Source organism: Nilaparvata lugens, chromosome 8, assembly GCF_014356525.2.
Source record: "Nilaparvata lugens isolate BPH chromosome 8, ASM1435652v1, whole genome shotgun sequence".
Taxonomy (NCBI): domain Eukaryota; kingdom Metazoa; phylum Arthropoda; class Insecta; order Hemiptera; family Delphacidae; genus Nilaparvata; species Nilaparvata lugens.
Window position 1 is genome coordinate 12,001,724 of NC_052511.1, and position 25,689 is coordinate 12,027,412.

The 25,689-nt window shown below is 33.7% G+C and overlaps 1 protein-coding gene across 3 annotated transcripts in view; it reads left to right on the forward strand.

Annotated features, from left to right (window-relative positions):
- Positions 1–25,689, forward strand: part of LOC111051011 (H(+)/Cl(-) exchange transporter 7) — a 101,134-nt gene that overhangs the window by 6,963 nt on the left and 68,482 nt on the right. Inside the window, exon 1 of one of the 3 annotated variants that reach the window (XM_039433945.1) lies at positions 4,675–4,774. The exons of the other annotated variants lie outside the window; for them this stretch is intronic. Within the exon in view, the coding sequence (XP_039289879.1) occupies positions 4,766–4,774 (9 nt within the window). The 5' untranslated portion in view covers positions 4,675–4,765. Of the gene's footprint in view, positions 1–4,674; positions 4,775–25,689 lie in introns of those variants that run through there. 3 annotated transcript variants of the gene reach the window in all.

Sequence of the window (25,689 nt, forward strand, 5' to 3'; positions counted from 1 at the left end):
CAATGATTAAAAATAAATGAATAATAATGGGAAAATATTAAATAAATATCAGTAGCAGGGTGATTAAAAGTTGTAAAATCTAGTTATGCTCCTTTCACGTCCAACACAATTGATATTAATTTATAAATCAATATTGAAAAAAATGTAAGAAAATTATTTGTTTCATTGAACCGAAACTCTTATGGAAATAAAAATAAATATTCCATCTCTCTCCAGCAAAATAAACGTTTATTTTTTTCTCTCCTATTAGAACTGTTTGTCTCCAGTGAAAATCATTTTTAGGAATATATTTTCCTCTACTATGAATACGGTTTGTCTCTAGTGTAAAATTATTTCTAGGAATATTAACCCAATTTTTCACGCCTTCATAGTCCAATAGAACGTGATTTTCAGATGTTTCTTGTCATAATAAACTTTCATGTTCATGAAATGTGAGAGGTAACAGGGGGAATATTAGGCACCATAGTTTTCGAATGTAATTACATTGCAGAATCCTAGAGAATTTTATTACAGTGCTGAGGCAGTAGTAGTAGTAGCAGCGTAGTAGCAACGAGAAACGAATACTATATTCTACTATAACTACAGATATTCGTTCATCTCTGGTAGTTGGGAGAGCACTACATTCAGTGAATAAAGCATGAATGGGTAAAAACCTGAAACGCGAACGTGCGCGTTTCAATTTGCTGTTTACGTTTTTTATATCTCCCGTCGCACTCCTTTGTTGCCTAGAAATTTGAATTATGATCCTTCATTTCCTTCTGCATTTCTACCATTTTTGCGATCAAAGCTCACACGCACGCGTGCTCACATGCGTCTCTTTTCGCTCGGGCATTCATGCCTTATTCACACTCACACACACTCACATCGCATTATCTATTCCCTTGTGTCTCATCCTCTTCCATCTCCTTCGTCTCTTTTTTCTGAAGACTCACCACAACAAATCATTTTCTATCCAATCACCTTCTTCGACATTTTTGAATTCTCAGCTCATTCAATGAAATAAGTGGTATTTATTTCAACGAGTCAGAGCGTTGACGTAGTCGAGGACTCAAATAGATTCTGGAGTTTAGAGATCACGTTAGACCCTGGAGTTTATAATCTTCCATCTGAAAAAAAAATTGTTAGCACTACCGTACGCATAAACGTTTTATACAGAATGTTTATGAACTTTCTACCAATAATCTAGGGCATTGTTCCTGGGTAAGAAACATATCTAAGGGCCGATTTCTCCAAGTTCTAGAACTAGACTTTAACTGGCTTAAAACTCTGGAGTCAGAAAATTGGCTTTCCGAGTCAGAGCGTTGACGTAGTCGAGGACTCAAATAGACTCTGGAGTTTAGAGATCACGTTAGACCCTGGAGTTTATAATTTCGCTTTCTGAGTGAAGGGCTCATAAGTCTTGGACTTGAATTAGATTCTCGCCTCTTTCCGAGACAATCATTTTCTGTATTAATTTTATTTTGTGTTTCAGAATGTATTGAAGTTCTGTATTAATGTAAATAAAAAGCATACTGTTAACAAATTTTTACCTACCGTAATTTTTCTCTACTCAAGTTAAATAAATTACAGTTATTCTAAAATTATGCCAAGACCAAGAGGGTTATGTTACATTAATTATTGTTTGAAATAATCTAAAATAGCTTACAAATGACATGCAAAGCAGACGGAGACTTTTGCATTGTTGTGGCAGACCTCAACCGCATGCCTTGGCATGCACTGCATCCACCCCCAGTGGTGTCGTATCATTAAAGCTGTTATATCTCAGCTAATATTGGTCCCTTCTTGAAAAATCAGGTACCAATCGATAGGTAATTAAATTTACTAGAAAAAGTTATTCTTGTAGATTTTTGTAAAATCAACGGTTTCTGAATTATTTAAGAAACAACATTTTAAAAAGGCGGCATTTTGTTTTATGAATTTCAAAAACTATCTTAATTTTCTTATAGCTTTGTCTAGTTATTATAAATGATTGTGCAGAGTTTCAATTTCGTATGTTTAATCATTATTAAAAAAAGTGAAAAAATCAAAATGGTCGCTGTGTTTGTAACTGAAGACTTCCGGATAATTTAAATATGATATTTAGATATGCTTCTTACCCAGGAACAATGCCCTAGAGTATTGGTAGGTAGTTCGTAAGCACCCTGTATACCCACATTACTTTTAAACATAATCCGCAGTGGCGGCTGTAACTGGAAAAATTTATTCTATTTATTTATTTATAATTTTTACAAAGTAGCACTGATTGGGAGAAAAAAACTAAGTATACTCCTTGTACTATTTCTCTCCCAAATTTAGATAACATTTTAAAAGTCCGTAATAGGGTTTTGGTTTCACTTTTCTAAAATTTAGTCCATTTCCACTAAAAAACAACGAAAACTAAGAATTTTGAATTTTGACGGTTAAAAACAGAATAAAAAAACACGCAAATCACCATTAATTGGAACTTTTTTTTAAAATTAAGTGAGACACTGCCTATTTTTATTTTGATTGAAACCACAGAATCGTCACATACGTTAAAACTTCGTTGTGGTCTCTAGAAGTTCAATCAGGTTCTAGTATTCAGAATACGGTACCTACTTGAATCATGTTGTCACATACCAGAAAATTCTAATAACATGTTTAAATGAAATCGTAGAGAGATAAGTTAGCATAAATGCTGTCTTTTCTCTATGATAGAATAAAGCAGATCCACCCACTATCATTCATAAATCAGTGCAACCTTCTAAAGCAATACCGTAACTTAATAGGAATTTACTCAACCATATAATGTGTTATTATGAAAAATACATACGAATTTCCACCTCTAAAAACAACATTTAAAATAATTCTTTGTAAGTCTCGGGCACGGAACCGTATACTACGGATTTGCACTGAAACTTTTAGTTTAGAATCTTAAAAGTCCGCGAAAAGGTCGGCGGCCCAACGAGATTTAGCTTGTGGAATACGATTGCAAAATTGGCAACACTGTTACATAGATTCAATGCTATAGGATAGGAAGCACGGAATTGTGTCCACGCACTGCAGCCTGTGCAAACTCGTTGTACAATGTTACCACGTTGAACCATATTGATACTTGGCTTGATGATCGTAACAATCCTCGATGGTACCTTGTTATTACTTCACCCGCGGCAGCGGTAAATTTGAACGTTTGATACCATCTGTCTTAAATTTTTACTATTTAAAATAGTAATAAAATTGAAAAAAATAATATTACAGTATACATGAATTTCTATTAATAATTCTAGATTATCTAAAATTGGTCAAATTGTCAAATCCATTGAATTATAGCATTCGCATTACTTGTTGTTCAAGTATGGTATTTGCAAGGTTTTGGATTAGTTTGTTTATATTTGGATTATATTTCTATTAATTAACATGAGCCTCAATAGCTTGTTTAGTTTTATTAGGTACCTTTCTCAAGATCAGTTATTGAGATCAATTATTAAAGTTGGTTTGTTTTATGGCTAATGAGCTAATTTCCATCAATAAAATTATGACCCTCATCAAAATGTTATACCTTTTCAATTAATATTGTTTTTAACTATGACCCTTTCACGTTTTGAAAACTTCTATTTCCTGTAATTTTCATTGTGTACACTAAACTTTCCAGTTAGTTAAGTACCATATTTTTTGCTTGAATTATATCTTGTACTTTTTACTCTTCAAACTTCACTTTCTCTATTTGTCGAAATATTCTTTTTCAATCTCGTGCTCCTCTATTATTATTATTCACTCCGTCTCTTCTCTTACATATATATATAGAGCGGAAAAAGTAAAAGTTTCTGAAGTTGATCAATATAATTAAAATAAGGATTTATAATATGCTATAATTAAGCCAAGACTATTCTATTATGAACTGAATCCTCATAATTGAAATTAATATTTTGTTTGTTATGAATAAAAACATCAATAATACTCTGGATCAATTGATCTACTTCTGCTGAATTGCATCAGCTTTCACTTCTGAAAACGGCAATAAATGCTTTTTAATCCTTGTTTTCTAATGCTCCCTCCCATGAAACAACTCTTCTGTTTCCGAGGTATTGCAAGCATGGATATTCAGTTAACGTTTCAAACTTTTCATGAATTTTCCGATGAGAAACTTTCCGTCTAGGTTCATATTATGAAGCCGAGATGACCCGTGTTAAGGGATGTTTCAATGATATCGCTCGAGGGCTAAATGAATTTCAAAGTATCAAAATTTGAATTCCGGATTGTGATTGTGAATTGAATCGTAGCTAATTTGAAAATCGATTGTCACTAGAAAGTGAATGTCACATCTCGTAAAATTTCAAATGATAATAGTGGCATCCCTGTTATCAGCGGGTGAACATTTGCTAGTTATAATCAGGGTCTAGCGAAAGTTGAGATTTGGCAATGGTTATGCGGCTGTATGGAGCTTGAGATGAATCAAAATGTTGCAAAAATTGAGAGTATGATTTAGCAAACCTTTCTTACCAGATTTGGGTTTAAATAAGGTTCGAATGTCAATAAAAACATAGAATCAGAGCGATCGTAAATAAGCTGAACTGGCGGACGGGCCGACGACATTGCAAAATCAATACAAGTTGTTTTGCAAAACCGTTACCCTGCTGCCATCTACAGGCAAACCCCGGAAGCTGTAACTACCAATCCCATTTTTCGTTCAAGATCAGTTGCAGGACAGAACAAAATGGGTCTGGTGGTTACCAGGTGGAATTCTCAAAAAGCAGGAACCAAAATCAAGTGCAGGAAAAAATTGGGGCAGTTTTGCCCTAGCTGTTAGATGACTTTGGTAACTATCTGTTCAATTCATACATAAATTTAGTGAGACATAGTGATAAATCTTCTACCGGATAGATAATTTGAGATGACTAGTGAGAGTTTTTTTATTCTATACATAAGAAGGATATATAACCTGTTTGTGCATATCAGCTAGCTGGCACCCGATTCACACTCATGATTCCTCAGCCGAAAATCATAGTCAGTGCAATTATTTTACTAATCTAATACATCGAATCTATAAATCGCATGCAAGTTTGCATGTGACATGAATATTATTTATTTTCAACTATCATGTGAATAATATACTGCTGCACTAAGAGATTATAGAAGTGTCATAAATCTCGTCTCCTTGTATAGCGGAGAGGGTTTTGAGTTTGTTATCATTTTCTCAGCCTCTTCCACTCAACTTTGCTACTTTACATTTTCTTCCAAAGCATTCCAATTGCAGATATTTCACGAAAATGCATATCTAGATGAGAATTTGTCAATACACCTCGTGTTCTCACGCGATAAAGGGGTTCTAACTTTCAATTTGTGTGTATGACAGTCATTCTCTTAGAATTTGAATGCTATTCTTTATCAAAGTGATTCGTATTATAATTTTATAAAAAGTAGATAATCTCATCTTAATGGAAATCTCTGTCCTCAAATGCTTGATGGAATCCCTCGTGTTTTCACATCTCACATGATCAATATTCCTTTGCTGCATGTCATAAAACTAAACTAAAACATGCCCTTCAAAACTATTCCCAAACTAGAATAAACTAAACTTTTCTACTTTTTCCATATCCGTCCTCAAACATTATTCCAATTTAATAATCATAGTATACGACAATAGTTTTCTCATTGGAATATAATTAATTTTGTGTGGATGTGAGTTGTCGCTCAGAAACATTTAATCAAAATCTTAGGTGCTAACATTGAAAACTCCTACTTGAACTATTATCTACTATATGTGAAGCAACCAGTAGAACCATTTTGTATTCTTATATCATTATACATTCTTATTCATATTCTTATACTCTTATATTCGTCTAACTATTTCAAGTAGAATATTGGATAGCTGAAAAGTACTGTAGCTCGTTATTATTCAAATAGAGTTTTCAATAGAAAAAGGAAACGACTGGAATAAGCGATATTCATACATGTGACTAACTATTAATTATCTATAAACTTTGAATAACTTTTGCAAAGTTTGTAGGAGTAGAAGAGTAATACTAACTTACAGAGAAATAAACCATTACGAATCATTACTTCAGAAGTAATATAAGACTATACCACTCTATATAAGGCCTATATCTACCTGCAACTCAATTGTAAAGGAAATTGAAAAAAGATTATTTTCAAAAATCGTCAAGTTTTGAGTTCATCTCCTTTCTAGAATCACACATTAATACTTTTTGGTATTACTTTTTGGTAATTTTTTTTTCATTATTTAGGATGGTGCTCACATGATAAGAGAGCTCAATAACAAGCGTCCGTTCTCTATCACGGATGACAGTCGACTTCTTTTAAATAATAATTATTATTAGGATGGTGCTCTCATGAGCCCTAGGCTTATGCGTGGATGATGACTTTGATAAGAAGATACGAAATTATTTTATCCATTTCAGAATTCAATAGAAATCTTCTATTAAGACATGAATTTGTTGATTTCTAATATAATTATTCTTAAAGAGAAAAATTGAATGCACCGAGATCACCGATAGATTGTTTCATGATTAAACTAGGTATTTGAAATAGTATAGAATGCAACTCTCTTTCACTTAATTCATGAATATACAAAAGTTACTACAGTATTTAGAATTAGATTTAAACTGTTTTCAAGTTTCAAGTGGAATTCAGTTGTATTATCAGCATCCTGGATACTTGAGATACAAGATAAACCGATGTAGAATCCGATTAGCTTATATTATTAATTATTCAGGCCCAATCATCACTGTTAAACAATCAAGCAATTAGCACTGTAATACTATAATTGGATTGAAGCTGTAGTGATTTTCAGCCCTAGTTTCAGATGCGTATAGAATTGAGATTCAAAACTATTCGAATAAGATTTCCCGTAATGAAATTTCTTCTGATTCATTAAAAAATGTTCGTCTCTTGATCCACCCTTCTTTGAATTCACTATTAAATGGATATAATATAATTCTTTGATTATTCTTCCACCTATCATTCCTTCGTAGTTTCTAGAATCTAGGTTTAGGTAGAGTTGAAAAATCCTATCGCATGCCTCGAATTGAGAAAAAAATAAACACCCTCTGAATGAAGAATGGTTTTTCTATCTGAATTTCTCTATACTTCAGAATGATTCCCTATCCTACAGTTAGTGAATCTCTTTTAAACATTGTAGAAATGAGTTAACAATGCGTATTATTACTCTTTAATTGTTTGGAAAACTCTTTCAAACTTTATTAATCAGTATCTCCTTCTAGAATACTATAATTCTGATTAATTTTTTCAAGAGATTTTTTGAAATTTATCATCTTTAAATTATTGAAAACTCTTCTGCTTGTGAACTGTCCTTGCATGATCTTCTTTCTATGATTCATATTGAAAATAAAGTTATCATAGCCTTAAGATTTTTAGAAATTAATTTTACGTTCGCTTCTTAATCTTCTACTTCCAATGGATCCAATTATAAACTCTTCCAGTATACCCCATACCCTCCGAATGTCATCAAGTTCACCAGTCAAATGCTGTTTAAAATATGACTTCTCATCTTATATTTCTCATTTTTGCTCCTCTTTCAAACACTTATAAAACTGGTATCTATAGCATAGAAACTGTTCTTCATTTTCTGTGACTTTTAATTTTTGTTGGCTTTGATGATGCATTTTGTAGAGTTTCTTATGTCAATGAACGAATTTATTCTCTATTACTATTTGGCGCAATAGTTTTGAAAAATTCCTCCAATATCATAAGGATTGAGTGAAATTCATGATCTCTAGTGTCTGGATTTGTCCAGTATGTTTTCCATTAGTTTTTACGTAGATCAACTTGACCTTGATTGTTGAACTTGAAACTTCAGTTGTGTTTTCTGATTCTCTCATCACATTTTACAAGTTAAATTCAATAAGAGTGAATCTTAATCCAATCAGAAATCATTGTTCAGTTTCTACGATGAATGGTAATTTACGAACGGTAAACGGTGAATGATAAGAACACTGAAAACTGTGGAAGGCTCCCTTGTTGGAATCGGTGCAATTTTTTGACCTGTTGTTGAAATAAAGCATCTCGAGGCTTTAAACAAGCAACGCAAAGCATGACGATGTGGATATTATCGGCCTAGCGCTTTGAGAACTTTGCACGTGGTTGCATTCCAGTCGAGTTTAATTGGAGGGCCGTTTTTGCTTGTGAGTAGTCTTCTCCGCTCGCGTTATACGTGACTATAGCTGCGGAAACGAGCTTTCCTTTCCTCTCCTCACCACTCTCCGCACCTCTTCACTATTCATCTCCTCTTACTCTCTCTCTTTCTCTCGTCCTGCAATTGAAGCGATCACTAACCTTTGGCTAAGCTGCTGCTTCAACCCTTGATCCTCGCAGAACACCACTTTCCAACAGCAATAAATGTACAACACCAGATCAACAATTTGTTTTGAACGATATCTTATCGATTCAAACAAATCCATCCGTTAATTTACAAGAAATATTCATGTAGTCTCTTCTACACCATGTTGTAGCCAACTAGTTACTCTAACAGTAAATGTGCAGATACTGTGGATACTGATACAGATACAGATTACTGTAGATATTGTGAACGTGCAGGTGCTGCAGATACTGTGTGATATGCAGATAATGTTTGAGGTGAACTAATATTATAGATAAAACAGATTATTGAAACTAAAATGGTTGAATGTACTTTCTGCAGTTGATCGCAAGTAAAGACTTGTGTAATACACAAATTATTGAATAATAATCTATCAGAATATTCCACAAAATCAAAATATAAATATTGAAAAATGCATTGTCTGTGTATCCTGAATGTTCTAGAAGGCGCACGGTATGTCGTACAGTATGTCATTTCTGACTGAGTGTATTTTACAACGTTTTCATTATCATCATTAAAACATCTACGATACAATCCCAAGCTAAGTGATGATTTGACTCTCTCTTTATGATAGTACAGAACATAAATATTATTCTTTGGCGTGCATCTACTTCTCAAACTACAATACATCGTAATCTCAGCCAAACTATTTGAGCCATTTTTGGAACGACTAATAAGAAAATTAATTATTTTTCATTAGAGACTGGGCTGCTGGTCTCCCTGCAAATTTTCTTCGAAGCATATTCTTTTCATGTCTCAAAAAAATAATTATTTATTGCATTCGGCTACTTGAATCCTATGTGTAAGTTGAACCAATGACAGCGCTCTGGCTATAAAACTTGTTCTGAAAGAATTTCGTCTCTGAAATCCTTCTCCCTCTTTTTCTGGGTTAAATTATTCATAACATTGCGGATACAGAATGATCTATAAAAGCATGTAATCAAATTACTCCAGCGTTGAACGGGTTCAAGTGATTCTTTTGTTTCTCCCTTTTTTCCAATTATTGTGTCCCTACCCTTTTACAATCATTTCGGTACACAAGTTCTTGTTGGAGTTTGAACAATTGGGTCTTGATAGTTGATTAATTGGACTTCTCTAACTTTTTCATTATTATTTATTTGATCGTCTCATTGTACTTCGTATCCAAATTTACTAGTATGATATATTGGTTTACAAAGACAATGTAAATTTTCACTTGATGATCATGATGATTCATTTACTGTTGATTGATTCAGAATGATATTCCATTATTTGAATAATCTAGTTGATGCGAATACATCTATATCATTTCTACTGGTATAAAGTCTAAATTTAGTACACATATAGTACTAACTTCAATTCAGACTTATTAGTAACTTCATTTTTATTTTATTATGCCAATTTAAATTTAGAATGCTTGATGTACAATTTATTCATGGAGAAATTAGCATACACTCCAAATACTTTGAAATTCAACTCATACCTTCAGGTTTTGAGCATGCTTTCTTTTCGATGTTTTAACCCAACAAAACTGCTCTCCTCTCAATTATTGCATTGAGAGAAGAGTATTTCAGTCTTTCAAATAATATATGATTCTCCATTGTCATGTAGACCTTCTCCTCAATACTCGTTCTACTATCCTTGGATTAGTAAAACATAAAATATCGGTTCGCTCTAAGAAATTCGTTCTCTTTTGTATGGAGTCACTCCGTTGCTAGGGAAAGTTACATGTAGCAGTACCTTGCAAGCATGTTTCTGACAGACATGTTCTCTCTAATACCATCTCATTTCTGGCTGGAATCACTTGATCTAAAGAGAGGTTAAAGAGAAGTTTTCTTGTTTGCATTCGGGTGAACGTCTCATAAATCTCAACTCTTCCCATGTTTACATTATTTCAAGTCAGTATTAATACTGATGATGTTCGATTCAAATGTTACAGTGGTCAATATGTTCTCTGTTTTTCTCTAAAGGAAGACATCTGTCTCCTGTTTGGAGGAGTTAACAATGGAACCAAAATATGCATTTCAACTAGGAGAAGAGTAGCCTTTTCTTCTCTTACCGTCATTATTAAATCCTGCTAATTTTTGATGCCGTCGTTACATTAATCGAATATGTTCTTTGTTCTTCGTTTGTTATTGAATGAAATCAGTCTCATGTTTGGAGGAGTTTACATTGGAGTCGTGCGTCTTAACTAATCAAAAATGCTCTTCTCATTTCGCTTTCATTCTTTGATTTTGCTGAATTTTATTCCAATATTACACAAGTTAGATAATGTTCTCTGCATTTTTCTAATGTGTGGGATTAGCCTAATAATTGGATGAGTCCTGCAAACTTCCACATTATTCAAATGTACTGAACTCTGCATTTTACATTAGTGAAATTCAATTCAGCTTTTTCTCTCTCTAATGGATGAAATTAGTCACAAGTTTGTTGGAGTTTATAATGTACACGTGGTGCAAACTCCCACACGTTTCATAAAGAATCTCCCTTTACACTTTACCCCTTTACTGTAAAGTAATCAATTCTGCTGATATTCGATTCTTGTGTAATATTAGTGGAACATGTTACCCCTGAAATTTGTACACCATTAGATGGAATCTCACCTACACATACTTGGAGAGATTAAGTGTACCAACACAACACTCTCACACAGCGGTAGCCATAAAACGTGTGAGAGTTAGTAGGTGAATAGCCTTGATGCTGAAACCACACATTTGCGGCAGATGCAGATAGCAGCAGCAGCAGCCTACTAGTTACTTGTTACTGGTTACTTGGCAGCAGGGAGTAGGTCACGAAATGTTCCAATAAAGATAACGGTAACTGTGTTTCCCACGTCATGTTAAACTGTTGACGGTTGGTGGATGGGTGGGTGGTTGGAGGGGTAGGTCATCACACTTCCTCGCCAATAACAACTCAGAGTAATGGCATGTAGTGGTGAGGGGTGGGGAGGGATGAACAACGATGGTCCACTGTGTGTTAATGAAAACTAAGCTGGATGGATGCTTTTCTCCTCTTCATGCTACTGCAAACAAAAAAGTTCGCCTCATTTCAGCCCTATAGTCAGGGGGGAGGGGGTGTTGGGATAGCGCGCACACGAAAATTGGAAACTGGATGATTTCTTGGCTATTGACTTATTTCTGAGCCAGCCCGATTGGGTTGATGAGCTCGTCGAATAAAGTGGAGGGTGTACGCCAAAAACGAAGATTTCGCAACTTTATTTGTTGACAGAACGTTTTAAATTAATTATCGACTTGATGCCGGAAAAGGGGTCAATTTTGAAAACTGTCATGCTACTCAAATGATCTGTGCTTTGTGAAGGATGGATCATGACAGGTAGCATTCATGGAATGGAATTAATTGATCATAATGATGTATCGCTATTGAATATTGTCAGGGTTCATCTATTTTGAAATTCGTGAATAGTAGTTGGATTGGAACTTCAAGGTTTCAAATAACCAATATTACTTTAAATTTGATTGATTTGAACAAATTATGAAAAATATTAATTCAGCTTAAGCTATTATATAATAATACTATTGGATATTGACAGCACTGAGTTCAAATGAATAACTGTATTTGACAGAGATTGACAGAGTTCAATTTCATATAAATACCAAATATTCATAAAACAGCTGAGATTGATTCATGCTTTGTGAAGTAAATTGGTGTTTGGTTGCATAAATTAAAATATCGGGGCACCGAGCTTCGCTCGATATTTTAATTTATTGATAAACAGAACACAATTCTCTGAAATGATCGTGTTTATATTTTACAGCTGGCTATACGTCAGCTTATGAATTTCGGGGATGCGATATTTTGATTTTCCACAGAATTACTTGCTCACTTTTTATTATCTACAGACGACGAAAGTCTCAGCTGTTTAAGCGGAGGATTAATTATCCTTTTAATGTCGTTCAGCGAGTTTTCCCAAGGATGAGACCTAGTGCAATCGAATTTTTATATCATAAACCTACTATGTTCCAAATTTCATGAAAATCGTTAGAGCCGTTTCGAAATCCGTTGAACACAAATAACCAGATATAAGAATATAAACAGATCTACAGAAATTGCTCGCTTAATATAATAGGATTGGTATTATTCATGGCCGGACTATAGGGTTCATACTATAGCTTGACCATGTTATTTTACAGTATTTTTCAAATATCGAATATGTCTTCGATTCTTATCGATTCTCATTCTTATCGAATGGCGTTGTCTTCAATCGTAGACTTGAAATTGAGAAAATATTCCTTCATTTGTATAGGCTCTCTGTATTATCTTCAAGAACAACTTGAAATGTTATGATTGTTGAAGTGCAACATTTATTGAAAATGAAGATTCATTTAAAAGGTAGGTATTCTGTAATGAAGTTATCAATGAAGGAACGAGGTGGATATTAGATACCATGAATTTGATCAAAGCAATTGAATGAAGCCAATTCCCACGAGCACTATTGTGAAAAAGCAATGCCTGATTCTCAGAGATCGTGATATGAAATGTATTTTGACAGAATCCGTTTGTGTGGTGGTTTGATAGATAGATATAGAGGAAGAATGTTGGGAGAAAGTTTGTTAAAGTTTGAAGCGGAATGAAATTGATAAATGGGATGGAAGTTGATGGCGGAGAACAAGAAAGAGCATTGTGTGATTGGTTTTGAAGTCGTATCTATCAGTGTTTCTTAGTTTCACCACTCGCAACTTATTATGAAGCTTACCAGCTTAGGATGAAGTGACAAATATGTTTTATACTGTTACTCATTCTAGTGTTGAATGTAGAGTATTTCAGAGATGAACCGACAGTCATCTTGAGAGAAAAGAGTTTGTAAAATTGATACTAGTAGCTTATTCAGAGTTCAAATTAAAGTAGTCTTTTCTACTTTGTTTATCATCTTGCAAATTCCTGATAGTCTAGTTTAGTTTATCATCTTGCAAATTCTTGATAGTTTTCTTTGTCAACCCACATCAAACCATATGCTTTGGTTATTGATCAGATTCACGTAGGAAATTCTCCTTTCATTTCTTCTGTGAACACCCAATGGGAGTTGAGTAAATGAGAATTCAATCTATCTTAAGCTTTCCAATAACAAAGTAGCATTTAGTAAGAGAGAATTCAACCAATCACACGCTGATCAAAGAGAAACGTACTCATAATTTTTTCTTATCATGACAACGTAGCCAATGTAAGCTAAGTAAGAGAGAATTCAACCCAATTACAAACTTCCAATGAGAGAGTAGCAATTTATTTCTTATGGTGACAGCGAATAGGAGTTGAGTAAAATAAAGTTTTATTATTCACAACCAATCAAATGGGAGATTGGCAAATTTGTTGCCATATTGCTGCTACACCAAAGTGCTGATTGCTTGTTTTATTCCGATTCATAGATTTATATTTAATATTTAATGAATTTATATTGAAGAAGGCGTTTGTTCAACAAAACTCATATTATTTATATGAATTTGATTGTGATCCATTTCCCTAGTGTTTCTACCAAATCTAAGACACTTTTGATTATATGCGAGCATTTGGTAATCTAAAACCTGGTTTTCTGAATACTTATCAAATCTAATGGATCATTGAATTTATAAGTTTAGTGCTCCATTAGATTCAATAAGTATTCTAGAAACCAGCCCTAAAACATTTCAATTTGCAACTGACCCTTCGGGGCGTCGAGTTTCCGTCATGAAACTCATCTGTCTGAGCACAATAAACTCCCTTATAGTTATACAACCAATTCTGAGATACTTTCGGTTTTTGGAGAAGATTTAGGCATTATTTTGAAACTTTCTATTTGCAGTTCCTTAAATTATTCTGTATAGTCTGGTTGGCTCCATTTCCCTAATTTCAACCAAATCAAAGATAATACTTTTTGTTTTTTTAAAAGTTCAAGGATTAGTTTTGAAAATTTCAAACAGTACCCTTGTGACCCTAGACTTTCACTTCATCCACTCTCATTGCAGTTATTCTAGATGGAATTCATAAGACATATTAAATTTCCAAAATTTCCCAGAAGAATTATCGACCCTGAAAACGGGCTTGTGCCGTCACCGAATCAATATCATCGTCAAACAATCCATTTACTAATATAATTAGTTCAACATCTACCTAATCAGATGACACTGTTCAATCAATTGGGTGATGAGCAATTAATGTGATTATCGGCGGTGGTGGTTCATGTACAGCGATAAAAATCGATGCTCGAGTGTTGAATGGGTACTCGATGTCATCAAACAAAGTTTATGAGACATTCTTCTAGTTTGCTACTTGAGTGCACGAAATTTATGCAGTCTTTGAAGGGCTTCACAGGCCTCTTGTATGCGCTGTCAAAACTGTCTGCCATTCATAACAAGGTCTATGAAGAGGTTAGGTTAGGTTAGCTGCCTCCCCTTTCACTGATCATTTCTTGTCACTACATTGGCTCAACATAGACGATAGACCGGGTCTCCCCCCCCCATCACCAAGCCCTGATTCAAGTGATAAACTGAAGCTCACACTCTGCTTCTTCTAACCCCTTTTAGCTGCTGCACTTATACTGTCATCTCCTCCTTGAACCCCCTCCACCCACAACACCCCCATCATCAACACCAACCATCCGATATCTCTGGCACAATCTAATACACACACACACACACTCACAAACTTTCCCTTTCAACCACCTACTTCTCCTCCTTCCCCTCTCCTCCCTGTTCCACCTCCCATCCTCCTCCTTGCTATCCCTTTTAATGTCGCCACAAAATGTCTGATAGATTAGAGAAGCGGTCCTTTTGTTCTCCCAGGATTTTATTTGTTTCATGGGAATTAGTGGAACTCATTTTTAAGCTGCTCGGGAAAATATATTGCTACTTGGGCTGTTCCATATGCTGGAGGGAGGTGAATAATGGAAAACCACTGGAGATGTTATTTTGAGCACTCTTCATTTAATTTGGTAGCCGGCGTCTTAGTTTTCTCATATCAAAGCAGGAGTTGGAGTTACGTTCTGCTACTCTCATTAATTGAAACATACAGAATATCAATGACATTTGGTTAATATAATTACAGAAAGTCAACCTAAATCAGGGCTCTCCTGAAATTGACCTAGTCTTACGAATCACTCGTGTAATTATTTTTTTTGAATTTAATGTGAGCCTCGAGAATAATAAATGTGAATCCTGACTTGATAATCCAACAGTAGCCTAATTATTATTACCGTGAACTCTATAGTTTAATTGTTGGTTTTCAAAAATTTCAAACCTAATATCAAATTGAAAGCTTAGTTTCCTTTTTGAGATTGAATAGTAAACACGACTGACTAAATTACTGTCTCTTATTGACAAATACTGATTCTTCATAATATTTTGTTTTCTCAGGAGTTTGTCTTGTTAGGTTGGAAAGTTTGTCTTAGTTTATCTCTAGATTGTATCTTAAACGAATCGTTAACATTGTGGATCATTTTTACTCATTCATTTTCATAATTCAAGTGCCGTACTCACAGACCAAAACTGTTTTAAAAAGTAATCTACTCTTCCGGTTGCAAATCTACTGAACTTCAACGCCATAAATGATGTCATCCAACAGAAGCAATGCCATCAGTACCAATGAAGGACGCCACTTAACTGTGGTCAATTTTGATAGACTAACCCCCATGCAACTTTACAATGGGGTAATCTAGAGTGGCTTATCTAGAAGCATTGTGTACCAGTATTATTGGCCTGACTATGATTCAATATGATATCAGACCTCGTTCTCAATAGTTATTTGTGCAACTAGTGCGCAAAATGACAGTTCGCTGCACCGAAAGAAACGTTTACACAGGAGCCGTAGGCGAGGGCGGAATGGTTTCTTGAGTGCAGTAGAGAAACTTTGCGCAGGTATTTCACATTAAATTTTTCCTACAGTTATCATTGAATATGAAAAGTGGTTGATAATGGGTAAAATGATGGCTGAAATCCATCAAATGTTTGTCTGTATAATTTTGTTATTAATAACTTTAATTTATTTTTAACTTGAAAATTAATAATCGATAATTTATTCAAATTAATCCAATTAATTTGAAAATTTGAATAATTTTGAGTACCTAAATCTTAATTTCTAAATAATTTTTCAACTAATCAATTTATGAATGAAAAAAAAATTATTTGAAGTAATGAATAATTAATAATATTTAAAATGTATAAATTAATGAGTTCTCATTTTTATTTATTTGAAAATCAGAAAAAATACGGATAGAACAAATTCGCATTCAAAATACACGCCAACAATGTCAACAGCTGATTGGGATGGCTGCAACACAGAATAGGTATACTGTAGCTGCAAGACGGCTGAACAAACGCGCGACCTAGAGGTAAAAATCGTACCTGAGTTCGTTTCATCCAGCTAAAAAAGTACTAAAAACAGGATTCAGAAATTCAGACTTATGACTCAAATTACCGAAAAATGTTCAAAGTAGACTGGATTTTTTTTTAAAATAACATAGACAACAGAGAATATTTATTGTGTTGCCATGTTGCAAATCTGGAGTATACAAAGAAATACTTTGCGCACTAGTGCGGAAAAGTGATTCTTTGCGTTCTGTAATCAGTGCAGGAATGGTCACTTTTCAAGGTAACTGTAGGAAAAGTAATTTGTTTGAGTCACAGCCAGATGAATTCCTCTGCATCTCAGAATACTTTTGGTTTCTACTAAAATTGGTTTTGATTTAATGGTTTCTACGTCGTACCATTATCGATCTCAAAATATATACTGCTAGGGATGATAGTACCCGATTTTCCCCATAACGTTTCTCCAAGCTTCACTACAAACTAATCAGCATTTCTCACTTAGAATATCTTCAGTGCTTTCAATTCAACCAATGCTGTTTGAAGTGAATCTTACTAGGATTAATTACTCTCTTACCACAACAAAAACTGAAATATACAGATAATATTTCGTCATGAAACTGCGCATGTCATAATCATCATTCATTCTGAGTATGAGAGCTCTCAACAATTGCGAATGACTGTGCCAAAAATTGAAGTAGTTCTCGGCGTTCGCAGAGCGAGCTGTACTGACCATCGACCATCATACGAGAGCCAGATATGTCTCTTCAGTGCAAAATTATTGCATTTTTCCACAGATAAATGGGGTAGATGGAGAAAAATAGTTTTTAAAAATAGTGGGAATCGATTTCCTTAATTCAAATGATGTCTAGAGATTGCAAAACAGGTCCAGTGTACTAGCTTATTATAGAGGGATAGATTATATCTATTAGAAAGATTGTAGAAAAAAAATTTTGGGTGGATAGTGCACAGGTGTGAGGTTTCGATCTATTTAGTATAGACAATGATTTGATCATTTGAAGATAGGTTTATTTTGAATCGATCTAAGTATGGTTGAGTCGATGTAATCAAGCATTGTAAACTCTATTTATTCTGCTCTTTTAAAAAATAACAAGTGGCCCCCTGGGTTGGAGAACTCGCTCAAGAACACTGTTGTATTGTATCTATTATTCCTAGTATTGTATCTTTGAAACTAGCAACTTTTAATTATACAGAATTCATAAAATCATGGAAACAGCTAAATATTTATCTAACAAGAATAATTTGACAGTGGGTTTCATTGGGGATCCTATTTGAGATGAAAAATTACTCTTCAAAATTTACTGTGTCGCTTTAACATCTTTGACCCTCATATGAATCCAAATTAATTTTTTGAAATGAGAAGGTGATCATGTGATACATGATTTCGATACAGTGTTCCAAGAGAAAATAAATGGTCAAAACCGCACATTAATACCTCAACCCATAAGAAAGAAATTTGTTGTGAACACTTTCAATGTTATTTTTATATCCTGAAAAAGGACGGAGTGAGTCAATTTTGTTGACCAACGAACTTGACCTGTAAAAAGGTTTGAAGAATACGTGTTCAAAATTTGAAGCTCATTGATCAATTCTTTCCAAAGTTATTGTAGAACATACAAACAAACAATTCAATCAATTTATTCAATCAATTTATTCAATTCAATTTATTAATGTCAACAAAAAATTTATATACAATTCATACTTACAAACATAAAATACAAATTCTTTATAAAATAATGAATATTTACATAAAATATCATATTCTAAATAATATTGTTGCATCCCTCTTTAAGCAAAGCTTGTGATGAGGGATGGTGTATCTCTAGAATGTTGGATAGCATAAGATACTAATATACATCGTAATATTAATAACATTATTAGATTTTATAATTTTACATTACAATATCAAGAAAAAAGAAAAAAGAAAATTCCATTCTCTTATGCTATTTTCATACAAATGTTGCTCTTGTAATCAGTATAGGCCTAATTGAGATTCAACTATATGTTCTACATCAAAGATAAAGATCACCAATATTTAAAAATAAAACAACAAATTTTGTTCTGCTCTGTTATACTAAGTAAGATATGTATTTCAAGAATAGAATTGAGATTTACAAACAGATTTGAGAAATAAATCAAAATTAGTCTTCATTTTGTCTCCCTAATAAGTAGTGTCGAAGATACTGTCTAAAAGTTTTGAAAGTGAAAGAATAATAACAAATTGGTATACATTGGGATGCTCCAGAAACTTCAAGCAACAGACGGTTTAAAAGTCTAGGACCATAATACGCTGCATGAGCACTGGCAGCCGCTGTTCTACAAGGTGGTTCTAGCAAAAATCTCTCAGATTGTCTACGAGTAACATAGCCGCCATGAGGGGCTATAGGGAATCTATTGGGCCACGAATAGACAAAACTAGCTAGGTCAAGATCATACAAGTGCTCAATACTGAGAACATTAAATTCTTTATACAGCAAATTTGTTGGATATCTAACCGGTTTTTTCAAGTATATTTTAATAATCTTCTTATACAATACTATAAGAGGCTTAAGAACGGTAACACCACAACCACCCCAGCCAATTATACCATATCGCACAACTGACTGCACAAGCGCAAAGAAAACCATTTTAATTTGCTCAACTGTAAAAATATTTCTCAGTTGAAAAAACTTATACAGCGTCTTCCTCAACCTAGAACATAAATATGAAATATGGTCTCTCCATTTCAAATGCTTATCAATGATTATTCCCAAGTATTTGGTGCTGTTCTTAAATATTATTATAGGACATAGACAACTATTATCATCGCATCCAGTTTCATGAAAAGCCAAACTCCCCTGGTTATCCGGCTGACCTGCTGAGGTCAAAGAAAACGACACTGCAGTAGTTTTTGCTATATTTAAACTAACTAAGTTGTAATCTAACCATTTTTTTATAACTTTCAAACCCTCATTAGCTCTACAAATCATCTTCCCATTTTGATGCACAGAAAATAGCAACAGTGTCGTCAGCAAAAGAAAACAAAGAACAGCTCTCAAGCTCTATCTTGAGTAAGTCATTAATGTAAATCAAAAAATAATATTGGACCCAGAACTGTTCCCTGTGGCACACCCATCGTAATTTCTAATTCTGAGCTCATTATACCATCAACACCAACCACCTGTGATCTACAACTGAGATAGCTTTTGAAGAAACCCAAAGCAACACCTCTAATTCCAATACCTTCTAACTTTCTAAATAAAATATTGTGGTCCACTGTATCAAAAGCCTTCTGGAGATCTAAAAACACAGCTATACATTTGTCTTCCCTGTCCAGTGTTTCAATAATTCTCTTAGTAACATTATATACAGCATCAGAAGTACTTACACCCTTACGAAAACCAAATTGACAATTAGATAAAATTTCATATTTTTCCAAGAATTCGACCAAACGAGTCTTAACACATTTCTCAATCACCTTTGACAAACATGAAAGCAGAGAAATTGGGCGATAGTTCCCTGGATCACTTTTGTTACCATTCTTATGCAAAGGAATAACAGTGGCCTTTTTCAACTCGTCGGGGAAAACACCATTCAAAAAGCATAAATTTATTACATGAGCCAGAGGAACTGAAATTATGCGAGAATTTGAACTCAGACATTTAGAAAAAAATCCATCAAATCCTGGTGCTACCCCTTTCTTCAAGTTTTTAATACACATATCAATTTCCTCTGCTATGACAGGAAAAAAGAAAAACGAATTACAAAACAATCTATTAGTTTTTTCCCTAAAAATCTTGTCCTTTACCTTAGTAATTTTTTCAGAAATTCTTCTACCAACACTCACAAAATGTTCATTAAGCTCCTCTGCTATTTCATTTACTTGATAAGATCTCAAAATGCGATTATCCTTGGTAACCAACTCTTTAATAGAACAATTAGTTTTACAAGGGGTATCTGTTGCTTCATTCACAACCTTCCATACAGCCCTTAGATTATTTCCACATTCAACTAATTTATTCTTGAAATAATGTTCCTTTAGAGTTCACAATGCCGACTTCAGTGTTCGATTATATGATTTAAAACAATCCATCAGCTGTACATTAAATGGTTGTTTACGAACCTTAAGAGACATTTTGTCTCTTTGCCTCATACATCGAAGAATACCTGAAGAACATCGTTCCACGTTTCTGTTTTAATTTTTGATTGAAAAAAATCTTCATTAAATAATAAAGCCTGAACATCCTGGGAATCAGATTCAACATCTCTGCCATATGACAACCGGCTCTTACGTTCTACACAACACATCACTGCATTGTGATCTGTGATTGCACAATTATATATAGCTGATTTGAATAGACAATGCTTACTTTTCAAAAAGATCTGATCGATACACGATTCACTTAAAACAGTACATCTAGTACTGCCATAGAGAAAATTTATAAAGCCATATTCAAGAAGATTATCCAAAAATCTATTACCCACAAGAGACAAATTTTTATCAAGAATATCAATATTAGAGTCACCAACAATTAACCTATTTTCGAAATGTGCTGTCTCATTCAGAAAAATCTCTAGAGCATCCACAAAACACGCTACATCAGTTTGGGGATGTTTCACAGAGACAAGTTCTCACAGAGACAAGTAGTGTTTTTGAACAATATTAGTGTCACAGAGACAAGTTTCACAGGAGCAAGTATTTCTATAAATGGCAGTCTCACAGGAACAAGTTCCCACAGAGACAAGCAGTTTCATAGAGACAAGGTCTCCGTCCAAAGTAGTAGCGCTATAAATGGCAGTCTCACAGAAGCAAGTTCTCACTGATACAAGGTGTTTCACAGAAGCAAGGTCAGTGTCGTAGAGACAAGTTTCTGGTGACCTATATAAAGCTGTGCAATAAAACTCCAATTCATCATACACTAATTTGAAATTCAAAACATTGGCATAATCTATATCTACTTCCAAAATATTATAATTAAGTTCATTCTTTATGTATACTACAATGCCATCACATTTATTAAATTTTGTTGGCTTTATGATTTTGTTATAGCCAGAGATATCAAATCCAGTTATATCGTGTGTGAGCCAAGACTCAGTTAATACTATAATATCAAACGCGACATCAAGACCAGACAACAAAATACACAATTCATCAAAATTTTTCCTTATACTCCTAATATTTAAATGAAAAAGTTTTAAATTCGAATCATTGCAAAAAAAAATACGGACAACGACTTGAGTAAGACAAAAGTGAGAACTCGCTAACACTCGTTCAATAGAGTAAACTAAATTCTCTTATCAAATTAAGTCTAGATATTACAAAACAAGTACAGTGTAGTTGTATAAAAAGTGTTGTACACTGTATTTGTAAGCAGTGTTGCTGTTTAGATCTATACAACATTTTTTACAAAATACATTTTTTCAAGTGGATATTGAATAGAGCTTCGTTTAACCAAAGTTATTAACAACATTTTTATTTTTCCTGCTTTATAGATTCTATTAGATTGAACGGAACTTGACAACTACATATTATGATCGTACATATACATATACCCCACCACATATTATGTTTATCATGTGTATGATAGAATCTATAAGGACGGAGAAATAAACACTTTGTTGATAACTTCGATGTAAACGCAGCTTAAGGTTTCTACCACACATTCAAGACACATAATCATTTTGTCTGATTATTCTATAGTTCTATCTACTAATAAAAATGTAATATGTTAATATTTTGATGGGAAAACATTAGAGGAAAAATTGATTTTTTGAGTCAGTATCACAATCCAAACACGAAAATTACGTTCAATGGCTTTTCATCATCCCCCATCATCTATTTACTCCACCAACAATGCATCTCCTACTCATTCTTACGGCGAATCAACTATTGTTCTCAGGCTTTCACTCGCATTCAGCAGCAAGCAAATACGTCATTCGACTCCTAAACCCAAAGCCAAAACCTTTGAATAGTTGATAATGCACTACTACCCACGTCTCATCTATTCACTAAGCAAGTTTGTTTATTCAATGTTGGAAATTCAGATGAGAATACATAGTGAATAAAAATTGACTGCACTCTACCTAATTGATTCCGTACAGATTGATCGATAGAAGGTGAAAAACTCGGAAATAATTGATAAGGTAGGAGAGAATTGGACAAGAGAACTGTGGAATAGAACCGAAAATGCGCATTATCACACATTGCTGAGCTCATTATTTTCCCATTCTTCCCATTTTTGTTGTAGCAAATTCATTGTATGATTTCTCAGTTGGGTTGATGTATCATTGATGTTTGAAATTAACAATAAAGTTGATTTATTCCTTAAATACTAATACCACTAATTTTTAGCTTCCAAATGAGCTTTTCACCCTCATACTATTATCTATAATAGAATACCGAGTACAATATCAGTTAGGCCTACTTGGAAAGTACTGTACAGAATAAACTTAAGGTTTGCAATGCGTCAAACCGTCAAATCTGCATCTACAGTATATTGAAAACAGCTTGATAACCATAAGAAACTATTCAAATAAAAACTTAATTCTTCTACACATTTTCATTTTTTCTAATACCTGAAAGCTGTTTCCATTTGGAATTGGAATAATTGTCATAAATCAAACAATTATTGAAACCTAACTACTTCAATCATATCAATAATGTTCTTCTAATATTCATTCTTCAACAAACTCTTCCCTCTTTTTTTCGTTTCTAGAACAATATAGAATAAGTGATTTGTGCATTTTGAAACATTTTGATGACTAGTGACTTGGACAAGAGACGGTCTGTCTCTGTGCTGGAATTGAGTGTGACCATGTCAGCTTCAGGTTGATGGATGGAGTTGAATCTAATCACATGTGCATACACTCTTGTCTAATATGAGCAATGTAGGAGAGAATGAATAGTGTAGTTGGTATGCATTTATAATTTGACCTGAATATTATTCTCACACCTCACATCCTGGTTAATTCCAAACTGTGATTGTTCTGATACTGAAACATCGATTTGTGGGTCGATCCTGTCCTGAACAATGCATGAATAAATGATGCGTTAATTATAAATAATGATCGTGATTAATAAATAATATGAGTTAGTAAACCTCTTTCAATCTATTAGTGGGGTAAATTTTAAAATCCAATTTGTTAGAAAAATTGTTGAAAAAGTTACATCGCGATGTTCTAAATATTGAATTCTTTTACGTTCACCTTTTTTGGCAATTCAGTCAATCAATCATTTTATTCAATTCAACACAAAATAAATCAAAATACGATGAAAATACAAATTTCCAATGAAATACAAAAACATCCACCAATCATAGCGCTTCACAAAACTATTTATATTCAGCTGCTCTTATTTTCAATTTCAGTTCACCAGTGATTGATAATGACAAGTAACAACCGAAAACCGTTATCTCGATTTTTTAAACTTCGCTGTTGTGACTACTTCTAATCTTTCTATTCCATGTCAATAACCACTACAATGCCACTATAGTACTGACAGAACACTATAATATTATTTTTTTTCTCTTTTAATAGAGAGAAAATATTCTCCAGAGATAACTCGAATGTTAACAAAAATAGGAGTGGTTTGAAATCAAAGTGTTCGAGTAATTGAATTCATGGGGTGAATTTGAAGTGTTGAAATATAATTCAATCAAAATTTTAAATATGAGTCACATTATCATGGTCGTTTGTTGAGGGTGTTACAACTCATCTATATTGTAATAGGGAGACACATTGTTATGATTGACCTAAATTTCAATTATGAGTCACAGGGTGTGTCATTTCTGTTTAACTATTCTTCTTGGTAATAGAAAAAATAGAACATTGTTCACGAATGATCCTCATATGACGACTGAAATGTAACCGCGTTTTGTGGGTTATCCGGACCGGGTGCAAGAAGCACAAGTTAGTGATATGCTGGGTGTGGAAGATAAGCTGGAAATGGTGGTAGATACGGCAGACCTGACCCGGGCCATCTTGGCTGTCTGCCAGGCTCAACTACTAGCCACTAGCACTAGACCATTAAGGTGGCTGTGGCTGCTGTTACTGCTATCGAATTCAGTTAATTGAATAATTCAGTTGTTGAAAGTCAACTATGATGATTTGAAATTCAAATACGATGCGATTCAGATGTTATTCAATAGCTGATTTCAACAAGCTCGATTGTTATTCTTAAACGGCGGATCTTGGTTATCTCTGATACACAGTATGAATATTCATCAGGTTTTTTGTCATTAATGAGAAGAGAGGTTCACAATGGATTAGCAGCAATGATTTTCAGCTGCATCTAGATGCTAGTAATGACATTGGGCCCGATTTAACAAGACTGCTTGATAAGTTAAAGGATTCATAGTTTTTTGATAGAAATTTCATCTTAACATTGATCAGAGTTGTACAGTATATGAAATAGGAAGAGGAAATCCAATTTATTGAGAGATGAACTATTCTAAAAGAGAGAGTAAGCCTCGTAAATAGAGAATATCTGTTAGATTGTTTTCTAAAGGGGTTGTATTTTCTCATCAATGTCTCAACACTTATTTTCCCTCTATCAATTTCCACCAATAACAATCGTAAATCCAATCAATAGTATATTTTTCTCTATGTACGATCTTTGATGTTTACATTTCCCCTATAAATCTTTCCTATAACCTATACATTTTTGGAGGATAACAGTTTTCAGAGACTTGAGAGTAAAACCGTAACTAATAAGAAGCATTAATAGCCTTTATATGAGTAGGCTTTTTCTTAGTCCTCATTTTCTTATTTACTTCACAATTTGCTCAAAATACTCCCAAATGGTAACTAAAAATCCCGCTTCCGAGTTTCATCTATTTTGACTCGGCCTATCATCTAACGATGAATAATTAATTATTTCCTATCGATCATTACTTTACACATCTATATTTCAATGTGAACTGATAAAATCATAATCCAAAATTGTTTTGAAGAGGATATTGTAGATAAAATTTGTCATTGAAAATCTACAGTTTCTAATACTAATTTAGTAGAAGTATTGGGGGAATTGATTAGCCTTTTGCAGGTTAGCGTGATATTTACTCTCTCAGTCAACAAAGCGATAAACATGTTCAATATTGCATCCTC